At 38.6% G+C, this 12,499-nt stretch overlaps 1 protein-coding gene and 1 long non-coding RNA gene across 2 annotated transcripts in view; one reads left to right on the forward strand and one right to left on the reverse strand.

Moving 5' to 3' along the window:
• The window catches only part of LOC134292426 (uncharacterized), a 200,719-nt gene that overhangs the window by 109,467 nt on the left and 78,753 nt on the right, over positions 1-12,499 (forward strand). The gene's annotated exons all lie outside the window — the stretch shown is intronic.
• nek11 (NIMA related kinase 11) overlaps positions 1-12,499 on the reverse strand; it is a 148,855-nt gene that overhangs the window by 31,735 nt on the left and 104,621 nt on the right. The window contains exons 13-14 of the mRNA XM_062957350.1: positions 7,541-7,707; positions 1,840-1,900 (exon numbers count right to left, since the gene is read on the reverse strand). Of these exons, the coding sequence (XP_062813420.1) occupies positions 1,840-1,900; positions 7,541-7,707 (228 nt within the window). The remainder of the gene's footprint in view (positions 1-1,839; positions 1,901-7,540; positions 7,708-12,499) is intronic.

The raw sequence follows: 12,499 nt of genomic DNA on the forward strand, positions 1-12,499 counted from the left end.
TAAGCAGTGTCAGCCCTACTGAGTACTTGGATGAGAGACTGACAGTGTTAATAAGGCCTATATTTCAAAGGACATAATTGGCATGATCTCATCTGAGTATTCTTTCTCTTAGAAAGAATAAAATTAATGGGGTCACTCCAAGTCAACAGGAGATCTGGACACACATACATACATAGTTCAGTGATGGCCAAAGTATTACCTGTATAAAACTCAAGGGCATATTTGTAGCCCCTTCATTTATAACTTTTAAATTAATGTTGCAGTTTGATGCTGGTGTGAGATTGCTTTCCTAGAAATAGATTATCTATCATGCTACCATCCATTTGGGGAATGGAGTAGGATATGCTATCACTTCCATCAGTACTGAAGCTTCTAAACAACTGAAACTTAGCTCCCCATATTCCTCATCACAATCCCTGCTCACTAGGGTAATTCTTGGATCTGTAGTCCAAAAATTATTATTTCCAACACAAACGTAACAGTTGAATCATCTTTAAGTGAAGCTGCAGGTCTGTATTTCCTGCTGAACTCAATGGGTCTTACGTCTAGGAATGCACTGTTAAAATGTAATTGCTAGTGTATCTAGACATCCTGAGTCATACTCGGCATATATGAGCACATATACAGCTAAACTTAGGAATTTAAAGGTTAGATCGTCTGCAGTTATTATCAATATTTCTAGAGGGAAATACAGAATGTTAAAGGGAGTGATGTATCATATCTAATCCCAAATGAATTGAAAATGAATTAACTTTAATGCCCCTTCTTTCATTGCCACATGTACTGATATTCATTGAGGTCAATGGAGTATGACTTCAGTGTCATGAAAGATAAATGCTGAAAGGCTATTTCAATCACATTTTCCCTATACGTATATAGCTCTAGATTTTTTTCCCTGTTAACTCTAGATGTTTTATATCATAGGTACATTAATAAAGAATGTATTTTACAGTTTGAATATGTGAATTTCTATTCCACTGTTAAATGCCACTGAGCTCAAATGGCACTATACATTATATTATAATGTACTAGCTGTGCCCGGCCACGCGTTACAGTAGCAAAGTGGTGGTGGTATTGGTTAAAAATTGTTGTGGCATTTTTATTTGACGTTATTTGTATTTTTAATTAATTTTATTGTAACTTATCTTTTTTATGTATTATATTTTATTATTTTGTTGTATTATTTTTAGTTATTTTGTTATTATAGTATTTTATTGTATTAATTTTTTTAGTGTTTTTTATTATTTTTATTGTATTATTTGTATTTATTTTATTTTTTATTCTTTTATTAACACTGGGCTGAGTGGGTTGCTAAGAGACCAAGTGGGCGGAGCTTAGCCTTCTAACTGGCAGCAATTAGATAAAAACAATTATTGCTCTCCCTCTAATTAGGACTTTATTTTTCTTTTCTTTTTGTTGTCGGAACCTAGAGGCAAGGATGGTGGGTTGTGTTGCCAAATTTCAAGGTTCTGGGGCTTGTACTTTTGTTGTTTAGTGGAAGAAACAGACACCATTACTCCTTTATATATATAGATAGAATTGAAACCTTAGTTCCAAATATGCTGCTGTTAACTCTGTGTATCTCCTAGGACTTTTTGCTGAAGAGTTTTGTACAATGCTTTGAAACAAATCTAAATATTTTGAGTTATCTTTGAGAAGAATGATACAATTTTAAGCAAAGCATATAAACTATTTGATGACAATCATGAGACAACTGGATTCTCAAATTGCAAAATAAAGCTCATGATGGTAAACAGCAGACAGAAAATAGAAACCATTTTTTTTAACAGTGCTATTGAATTCTGTTGTTATTTTATGGGAAAAGTCAGAAGATCTCACCTAAAGAGTTAGTATTTAGGATATTCTCCATATGTCTGACCATTGCTTCAACATCACTGTCCTGAAAAGAGAAGAAAAAGAAAAGGTGAGTCCCCTATTTCAATACCTTTCATTGTTATTTGATGATGATGATGGTGGTGATAATAAAAATAATATTTTGTTACACTGTATGCAGAAACGTAAAGGGTTAGTAAAGTAAGACAGATATACCGGAATCATCAAAACCCACAATTCATAAGTACTTCCAATATTCTTTCATTAAAAGGCATCAGTATAACAACAGATGTGTTTTATAACAACAACAACAACAACAATGACACTTTATTTATATTCCGCCCTATCTCCCCAAGGGGACTCGGGGCGGATCACAGTAGAGATACACGGCAAACATTCAATGCTGTTTGGACAAACAGGACAGAACAGAACAGCATTCAACGCCATTATCAGACATACCACATGTACAGACAGACAGTAGAGACTATTTAACATTCTCTAGCTTCCGGCTTCATGAGGGTATGATTGATTCCAGCTACAGGAGAAGCTGCCACACCATCAACTATTATGATGACGAGTCCTTTTTTGATAGTAATACTTCCTAATTTGCATGCCGCTGGCAGTTTTATGATGTTATAAATTAAGTTAAATTAGCCTCCCTGCATTAAGCGGTACCTAGAATTCTCTACTTACAGACACAGCTGTTTTCGAGCTCCTTAGGTGGGCAGCAAGCTAGGCTATTAACCACTAAGAGCTCAACCCTGACCTGAGCTGCTGACTGAAAGGTTGGCGGTTCGAATCTGGGGAGCGGGGTGAGCTCCCACTGTTAGCTCCAGCTCAGTCAATGGTGATTTATTGCTGTTGGCTACTAACCAGCTGCGCCACAGCCCGGCCTTTTAGCAATGTTGTAAACTGCCTCGAGCCATGAGAAGAGGCGGGTACGAAATAAAGTTATTATTATTATTGTTATTGTTATTAATACTACTGTTAACAGAAGAATCATAATACTCAGTCCAAGTATAAGGGAAGCTGAACTAATGATCTGCTTGTGCATTAAACTGTTATCAGAAGGAGTTTTGCAGAATCCGATATCAATATCAAAAACTCAAATGGCTATCGGACCCTTCTCAAAATACTATTCCTGTAATATTTCACCACATCACAATTGGTATTGTCTCTGTTATAAGATTCTCTATCATATTAGTCATTATGAGCTTCCCTAATGGAAGAAAGACAGAAATATATTTTTAAATAATTAAATAAATAGATAAAAGTGAACATTGCAGTTTAAAATTCCACTGATTTCTGTGAAGGGTAGTTGGGAAGGTTCTTCAATGATAAAATGAGAAATCGATAAAAGTATTTAAAATTAATATATTAATACAAAATTATGCTTGATATCGTTGGATGTTTCTATACCTCAGCATCCCCAACTTTTTAATATCAATTGACCCAAAAATATAAAATTATGCTAAACTGAGAACAAACAGGATAAATTAATTAAGCAGGACTTCTTAGCCATGATTCAAAATTTTAAAATCTCTCTATGTTTATATCTTATACAGTGCAGCATGTATTTCATTTTAGTTAAAGCAAAATTGTCAGTTCAATTCAGAGAGAAAACAAATGGTCAACATACAATTAGAACTTGTTTAGACAATCACACGAAATGACTTGAACTCATTATGGCCTCTTAACTTTTAAAGTGTTTAAAGGATTAATCTGAAGCGAAAAAGAAAAGGTAAATAGGATTAAAGAAGCTAAGTATGGAAAAGAGCCTGTTTTGCTTTACTGCTATAATGGTATAAATGTGCTAGTGTATGCTCTCCTCTGATTATATAGCTGCTTCATCCATTAATGACAACAAAATTTATGTGTGTGCACTGGGTGGAACACAAACAGGAACAAACAGTGGATTCAAATTCCGACAGAAGTGTCAATAAAAACAACGTCCATTTCCAGCAGTCCTTTTTTCCTTGCCAAAGAAACAAGCATCACAAAGACGTGATAAGGTTTCATGCTGCCCAAAGCAGACTGCTAGTCCCAAGTTTATTCGCCATTGTCCAAAGTTCTGCTCATAACACATGCTCTGTAAAAGACTGAAAATTACTAATGAGTGTCACATTCAGTGACTGGTTTTCTTTATATGCTGTTTAAGAAAACTGAATGATCTGAAAGATATTGGGATGAACACACTACAAGTACTGATTAAAGTCAGCAGCCATATAACTTACAGCATATATGAGATGGCGGTCCAAGATTTATTAATTACTAGCTTGGGGACCTGGCGATGCCCGGGTCATTTGAGAATGGTATAATTTGTCTTTTAATGTTATGTATTCTGTTTGGAGTGGGTGAACTACAATTCCCAGAATCGTGTGGTGCAGTACTCTGTGGATGGGGGTGAACTACTGCAATTTCCAGATTCCTGGGGTAATTGTCCCAAAATATCTATCAGTATTCACAGCAGGCAATATTCAGTCTGTTGTCGAAGGCTTTCATGGCCAGGATCACAGGGTTGTTGTATGTCTTTCGGGCTGTGTGGCCATGTTCTAGAAGTATTCCCTCCTGACGTTTCGCCCACATCTATGGCAGGCATTCTCAGAGGTTGTGAGGCATGGACATACTTCACAACCTCTGAGGATGCCTGCCATAGATGTGGGTGAAACGTCAGGAGAGAATACTTCTGGAACATGGCCACACAGCCCGAAAGACATACAACAACCCAATATTCAGTCTCTGTGCCAAGTTCAGTCTGTGTGCCAAGTCTAGATACGTCATTGGCTGGGTTCAGTGGTCTTTGGATGGAGGTGAACTACAACTCCCAAAATCAAGGCCCCTTCCCACAAATACCTGCAGTATGTTCAGTAGGTCATGAGGTTTCTCTGTGTGAAGTGTAGTCCTAGTGCACTGTCGGTGGGGGTCAGTGTTTATCTGGTTGCAGGTGAACTATAACTCCCTTTTCCCCAAACTTGTCCAATATGTTGTATTGGTTATGGGGGCTCTGTGTGCCAAGTGTGATGCTCATTCATTGCAGGTGAACTATGAATCCTAGTACCTACTACTCCTGAACTTCCAGTCCAGTTCCCCTCCAAACCCACCAGTAGTCAAATCTGGGCATATCGGGTAAGTTTGGCCGAGAGCCATCATTATTTGGGTTCATAGCATTCTGGGTGTAGGTGAACTACAACTCCTCTATATTCCCCAGTAGGAGTGACAGTGCTCTGACTTGATGCAGGGTGATCTACATCTTCCACCATGTGGAGTCAATCCTCAAACTCCTCCAGTAAGTTTAGTTGCAGCTCAGTTCTGCTCTGTTTGTTATGCAGAGAGATTGGAAAGGAAAGGGCAGTGGGCGGGGCCATGCAAATTCTACAGCAACGGAGAACCCTGGGATGCCTGCCTGTGGTGGAAGAAAAAGCAAAATCTAGGAGGAAATTGTGCCCAAATGAAAGCATTCCTTGGGTGGTGGGCCGTAGTGTTTGGGAAGGACATTGGCAGGGGCTGGGCTGCATGTTCATGGCACTCGCTGTAACCACAATGTCAGTGGAAAAGAGTGACTTGCTGGATTCTTAAGCCTTGGAAGTATAGCCTGTTTGTGGAGGCCGGAGGCTGTCTGTGTGAGCAGACATGCGTGCCACATACACACATATGGGTTTTTGCTTTTATTTTAGATAGATTAGATTTAGATAGATTTAGATTTAGATGTGTATGACTAGCAACAACTTTTTGTTTGGCAAGTATTCATCAGCCTGGATGATAAGCTACAGTCTGATCTGGATTCAAATATTAGTTCAGTATATTTTTGTTAGTTTTGAGCACATTAAAGGAGAAACTGTTAGGATTTTACGGATCTTTTACTGAAATTAACATTTTTTTATTTCTTGTCTATTTCAGATATGTTAATATTTATTTATTTATTTACAGTATTTATACCCCGCCCTTCCCACCCGCAAGGGGACTCAGAGCGACTTATAGAACACACATACGACAAACATTCAATTCTAATTATACAATTAACAAGGATAGACAACACAAACAGAGGAAAAGGCAGTTTTTCCCATCTTATATCTGGGACCTTGGGGGCTGTGCTCGACTCTGGCCGGGGGGCGAGGAAAGGTGCTGCCACTCCATCTTCCATGCCAAGGAGTTGCTATCCAATCAATGTCCTTAAGGGCGCCTTTATTACCTCCCTGCTAAAAGCGGTACCTATTCCTCTACTTGCATTTCTGCTTTCGACCTGCTAGGTGGGCAGGTGAGTGGGGCTAACGACAGGTGCTCACTCCGACCTGGGCTCGAACTGGCAACCTTTCGATCGGCAGGATTTCTCTGCAGCACAACGGTTTAGCCTACTGTGCTAACCCCTATTACTGTTTTCTCCAGCAGGAATATCAGATATTGTGGGCTACATTTCAGAAGAAAGAACTAGCAAACCCCCTTTTAATACGCCCTGACTAAGGCCCCTTCTACACTGCCATATAAAATCTGCTTTGATAATCTGGATTATATGGAAGTGGAGAACGGGCCTAAGAAAACCCAGTGAAATTCATGGGGTTGCAATAAGTCAGCAAGTAACTTAAAGGCATGCACACATGCAACAACATTGGTGTTCATCCCACGGCCTTCAACTTTCCTTGTCATGTAGACAGACTGTATGTTCTGACGTAGGGAGCACTTCCACATTATCTACTTTGAACTGGATTATATGAGTCTACGCTGCCATATAATCCAGTTCAAAGCAGGTAATCTGGATTTTATATGGCAGTGTAGAAGGGACCTTAATTAGATGGATTTCACAGGTTAGAAGCAAATATAAAACAAAAATGTTTTGTTAAAACACAAAATATGCAAAAAGCTTTTTGAACTACTGTGCCATAATCCAGTTGCCAAGAAGGAGAAAGAATGTAAATATGTAAGGAAATTTTGGTATAAAATATTTAAAGAGATAGAGGATATAATGAACATCAAACTGGAAAGAAGCCCTGGTATTGCATTATTATCAATTTATAATAACAATAAGATGGATAAAAAAGAAAAAGAAGCAATAACAAATTTATTGACAATAGCAAGAATGCTTATAGCAAGGAACTGGAGAAAAGTAATAAATATTCAGATTGAAGAATGGTATAAGGAAGTATGGAAATTGGCAATAAATGACAAGCTAACATGCAATTTAAAAGTTAAAAGAGGGATATGGAAAAAAATGATTTTGAGGATGTATGGGGAAAATTTATTGAGAAAGGACTTCAAAAAAGGGATGGAGGGCTACCGCCTCAGGAAGAAATGAGATTTTGGTTGGACAATATATAAGAAGTGGCTCGGGGTGGGAGGGGGGGATACACAGTGGTGAAGAAATATAGATGGACAAATGTTAACATTGTAGTAGATATAAGTCAACAATAGATATAAAATAATTATGCAAGCATTGTATGATACATTATATATCTGCTATGTGATAAAAGTAATTATTGTATGAAAATATTTTAAATTCAATAAAAACTATTTTTTTAAAAAGGAGAAAGAATGCAGAACCCAATCATGGCAAAATAATGTCTACTTAGGAAAGTGGCATCACTGATGAAACAGCAGTGCAGATATATTCTTCATAGAGTATTTTTTTACTGTGTTTTCCTATACTGTTTGCATTTTCCAGCTGTAAAATTCGCCACACACTGTTTTTGGAAGAGTGGCGATTCCTTGTACATACCTGCTGATTTGTTGTATACATCGTGAATAATGTATCTTCTTCTTCATCTTCTTTCACCTCATCTGCTTCCATATCTACTTCCTCTTCCTGATCCTCACTTGTTTCTGAACATGAATCAAATACATCATTGTAATACTCTTCTGCAATTAGTGGATCTTCCGGGATCTCTGGAACAAAACAGGAACAGTTTATGAACTAAATTTCACTCGCAAGTGGTTAACCATGCACTTTAAACCAAATCTTGCCAAGAAAACCCCATGATAGATTCACTTTAGAGTCATCAGAAGGTGGACATACTTGAAGGTATGCAGCAACATATGCATTTGAGATTGTACATCTTCGGTGACATCAATACGATCACACTTCAGAAACTGAAATTTCATATGGTTGTCTTGCAACAGTCCTGAAATCATGTGTAGGGGAAGATATCACACAGGAAAGTGTGTGCTATGGTGTTTGCGGTTCAATGTCTTCTTATTTGATTTATTGTCCAATTAGGAGGCAGCATATGATAAAGTATAGCATTGTACCAATTCAATTCAACTGAAGGTCCTTCCACACAGTCATATAACCGAGAATATCAAGGCAGATAATCCACAATATCTGCTTTGAACTGGGTTATCTGAGTCCACACTGCCATATAATTCAGTTCAATGTGGATTTTGTACAGTTGTGTGAAAGAGGCCCAAGACCCCTTCTACACTGCCATATAAATTCTGGATCATTTGCTTTGGTAATCTTTGATTACTTGCCATATTACTCATATAATCCTGTTCAAAGCAGATAATGTGGATTATTGGCTTTGATAATCTGGATTATATGGCAGTGTAGAAGGGGCTGAGTGACAATCTGCTAAGATCACAACAAGCAATCTAGGTCAAGGCAAGGAAAATGGTAAAATGATAACATACTGTTGGAGAAAAATGTGCATTTTGGAAGTGAGGATTGGCATAGTTGAGCAGTGGAGGGCACCAGGTGGTGACAGATCGGGATTTGAAAAAAAACCACTCCCAATTTCACTTAATTTCTTTAAATCCCAACTGCATTTGTATCCCATTCCTTCACTCATACCAGGCTGCAAAACTTTTTAAATTTGTGCACAGACAATATAGATGCAGGTTGCTTTTCTTGTTCTTCTCCCATACTCTTTTTTTTTTCAGGCTTTATTCCCATTCTTTCCCCCAACTTTTATTACTTTCTCTATCTATATTTGTATAGATGTAAACATCCTAATATCAGTAATGTAATTTGCCACCACCATCACCATTGTTACCTTTCAATTAAACACATCCTCTCCTTCGGTTTAATTCTTCCAAGTTTCTTCTAAGCATTTTTAAAAGTGAGAGAAGATCGGTTTGCTAAACACCTATGCTTCTTTTACATCAACTTATTCAAGGGTGAAAGCAAAATACATGATATTCACCCCAAAACTGACTTATACATTAGGTCAACTTATACAGAAATATATATGGTACATTAATGATTAGACTATTATTCTAATTAAAAAGCACAAAGTAGAAATTTACTGGATACAAGAGAATGCAGTAATTGCCGACTACTAGTTGTATGAGGCCTAACCAACATAGCCAACAGTGAAGAACAAGCTACCGTATAATAGCTTTGGAGAGAAAAATCTTTCCCATCTCAGATATTATGAACACTGAGTTTTTATATAGCATTTAAGGGAAACATACATGGCATGATTTTCTGCAGAAAAGAATGAAGTATGAATAGTTGAAACTGGTATTTGCCAAATCGCCAGCTGCAATGTTTAAGTAGCACCATCTTTTATTCCTACTGCAGTTTTCCCTTTGTGGGGAAAAAAATTTGTATCTTTGACAAATAGTTTTAATTTGCTCCTTCCCAGGAGTTCATTAGTAGTGCATTAATGCAGCATTCTGACTTTAACACACATTTAAGAGCATCAAATGAGTTCATTTATATACAGGAAACAAAAAAACAATAAGCCAAGGGTGAACTCACCAGAGAACAAGCTGTGATAAAAATGAGGATCTTTTAAGCAATGGGGAAATCTATTAGAATTTCATGTCCAGATCCAAGACCATTCTGCAGAATACACATAGGCTTGTATATATAATTGTACATAAATGTTTGCCTCCTTAGTGTCTAAAACAGATACACTAAAAGGAAGCCCATAGATTATATGTGGGTCTTAACCCTTTCTTATGGCCCCTAAGCCCAAACTGTTCCTGTGTTGTTGCTGTGTTTTTAAAGTCAGATAAATTTATTTATTGTATCAGAAGTGAAACAGAGGGTAGTTGTAATGTATTTAGAAACATAAACAAAGTTAAAAACTTGGCATTATACTAAATGTCCTTTGACCAGAATCTGGCCACTTTGAGTGCCTCTAGTGTCTCTGCAAGAAGGTCCTCCATTGTGCATGTGGCAGGGTTCAGGCCGTATTTTAGTAAGTGGTCTGTGATTTGCTCTTCTCCACACTCACGTCGCGGACTCCACTTTGTAGCCCCATTTCTGAAGACTGGCTCTGCACTTCCTGGTGCCAGTCTGTTCAGTGGAACCCAGTCTTCTGAGTGCCCAGGAGAGAGCCTCTCATTTGCTCTCAGCCATGGATTGAGGTTCCAGGTTTTAACCTGCCACTTTTGGACTCTCGCTTACTGAGGTGTTCTTGCAAGTATCTCTGTAGAACGCTATTTCTTAAGGTATTGGCATGCTGGCTGATATCCGATCATGGGATGGGTTAGAGGTGTCACTGCCTTGGTCTGTTCATGTAAAGGTTTCACCTTCACATTAAGTCTAGTCAAATCCGACTCTGGGGGTTGGTGCTCATCTCCATTTCTAAGCCAAAGCGCATTGCCCGTAGACACCTCCTAGGTAATGTGGCCTGCATGACTGCATGGAGCACCGTTACCTTCCCGCTGGAATGGTACCTATTGATTTACTCCCATTTGCATGTTTTCAAACTGCTAGGTTGGCAGAAGCAGGGGCTAATGACGGGCGCTTACCCCGCTTTGTGAATTTGAACCGCAGACCTTTAATCCACTGTGCCACTGCACTAGTGTTGATTCCTGATCTAAAAAATAATGACTTACACATAAGGCATGCATATTCAAAATTAGTGATGAGTGAATTCTTCTTGGCATAATTCAGCACCACCTCAGTATTTCTTGATGAACAGTGCCTGCCCTAATAGGAGTTGGAGTGAAGCTATGCTTCAGGTAGCAAATTTGGTTCCCTTCAACAGCTTGGAACTTCCTTCCTCACTTAGAGCTCCCCGCGCCCCATGAAAAGGAAGTTGCAGTCCTATTGCAAACATCACAGTGGTTGTGCTGTAGGAAGGTGACTTTATGCTGTACATCCAGTTCAAGAGATTCTCAGAAGGAGCTGTTCTGGAATTTCAATTGCCACCTCTGTCTCTTACCTCTTGCTTCAGGGAAAGCAGGCAGTTGCAGATACTGGATTCTCTTTCTCTGTCTTCTCTTCCTTTAGAAAATATGCAAATTGGGGGAAACCATAGGGACAGCCATATCTCTGCCCCATGTTGTCCTCCTTCAGAAGTGTGTATTTGTTATTGTCAGTACCACTGTTGAGGTAATATGGGAGATGAAAGTTCACTTGCCTCAATCAGCAGGAGAATTGGGTTGTCCTTGTTGCTGAGAATATAGGAAAAGTGGGGCCAGGCTGTGGCATAGCTGGTTAGTAGCGAGCTGCAATAAATCACTACTGACCGAGAGATCATGGGTTCAAAGCCAGCCCGGGTCGGATTGAGCTCCCGACCATTTATAGCCTAGCTTGCTGTTGACCTAAGCAGCTCAAAAGACAGTTGCACCTGTCAAGTAGAAAAATTAGGTACCGCTTTATGCTAATTTAACGCATTGACGACACCATAAAACCTTCCGGTAGCTTGCGGAAGAATGAGGAAGTACTCCATCAAGGACTCAGTGTCACAAGTGGACGATGGGGCAGCGGCTTCCCCTGTGGCTGGAATCGAGCGTGCCCTCATGAAGCCAGAAGCTGGAAAATGTTAAATTGCCTCTGTGTCTGACTGTCTGTCTATATGTCATATGACTAATGGCATTAAATGTTTGCCATGTATATGTGTATTGTGATCCGCCCTGTGTCCCCTTCGGGGTGAGAAGGGCAGAATATAAATACTGTAAATAAATAAATAAATAAATAAATAAATAAATAATATTCTCATCAGATCCATAATGCTGACAGATTCTAGTAGTCCCATAAAAGTGCATATTGTTGTATTTTCACTCTGAGAGGTATTTGTTTGGTTTTCACCTGCCCTATACTGCACAGCTATGGCCACTTGAAAACCCAAAGCTTCCTATTTATTTATTTACAGCATTTATATTGCGCCCTTCTCACCCCAAAGGGGACTCAGGGCAGATCACATTACACATATAGGCAGACATTCAATGCCTTTTAACATAGAACAAAGACAAACAAACATAGGCTCCGAGCGGGGCTCGAACTCATGACCTCCTGGTCAGAGTGATTCATTGCAGTTAATTGCACTGGCTTGCTCTCCCGCCTGCGCCACAGCCCGGGCCTAACTGTTCCCCTTCACTGGAAAACACACATACAAAAAAACAACCTTTAAAAGATGGATCTTTAGATCTGAAGGATTTAATTACAAAACAGCTACATACACGTTTGAAGGTATCCATTAAGATATGCTCAGTTAGGTGGACTAGTCACATAATATACTGTAAAAAGAGTTTAAACAAAAGTAAAAAAGTTCAAATTAAAGCATGTTGATGAATATATATCTACAAAACAACTGGTTTTGTAGTTCAGGTCATTTCAGTGCAATCTTCAATAGTAAGAGAAACACATTAAAATATTCTGAGCCTGTGACAAAATAATTGGCTTTGGGCACATGAACAACAGGAATATTTTTTACATTCAAACTGAAAAAAACATCAAGGCAAAATGACCCTGAATTCATAATACATCTGACTATTAAGA

Source organism: Anolis carolinensis, chromosome 6 (genome assembly GCF_035594765.1).
Source record: "Anolis carolinensis isolate JA03-04 chromosome 6, rAnoCar3.1.pri, whole genome shotgun sequence".
Taxonomy (NCBI): domain Eukaryota; kingdom Metazoa; phylum Chordata; class Lepidosauria; order Squamata; family Dactyloidae; genus Anolis; species Anolis carolinensis.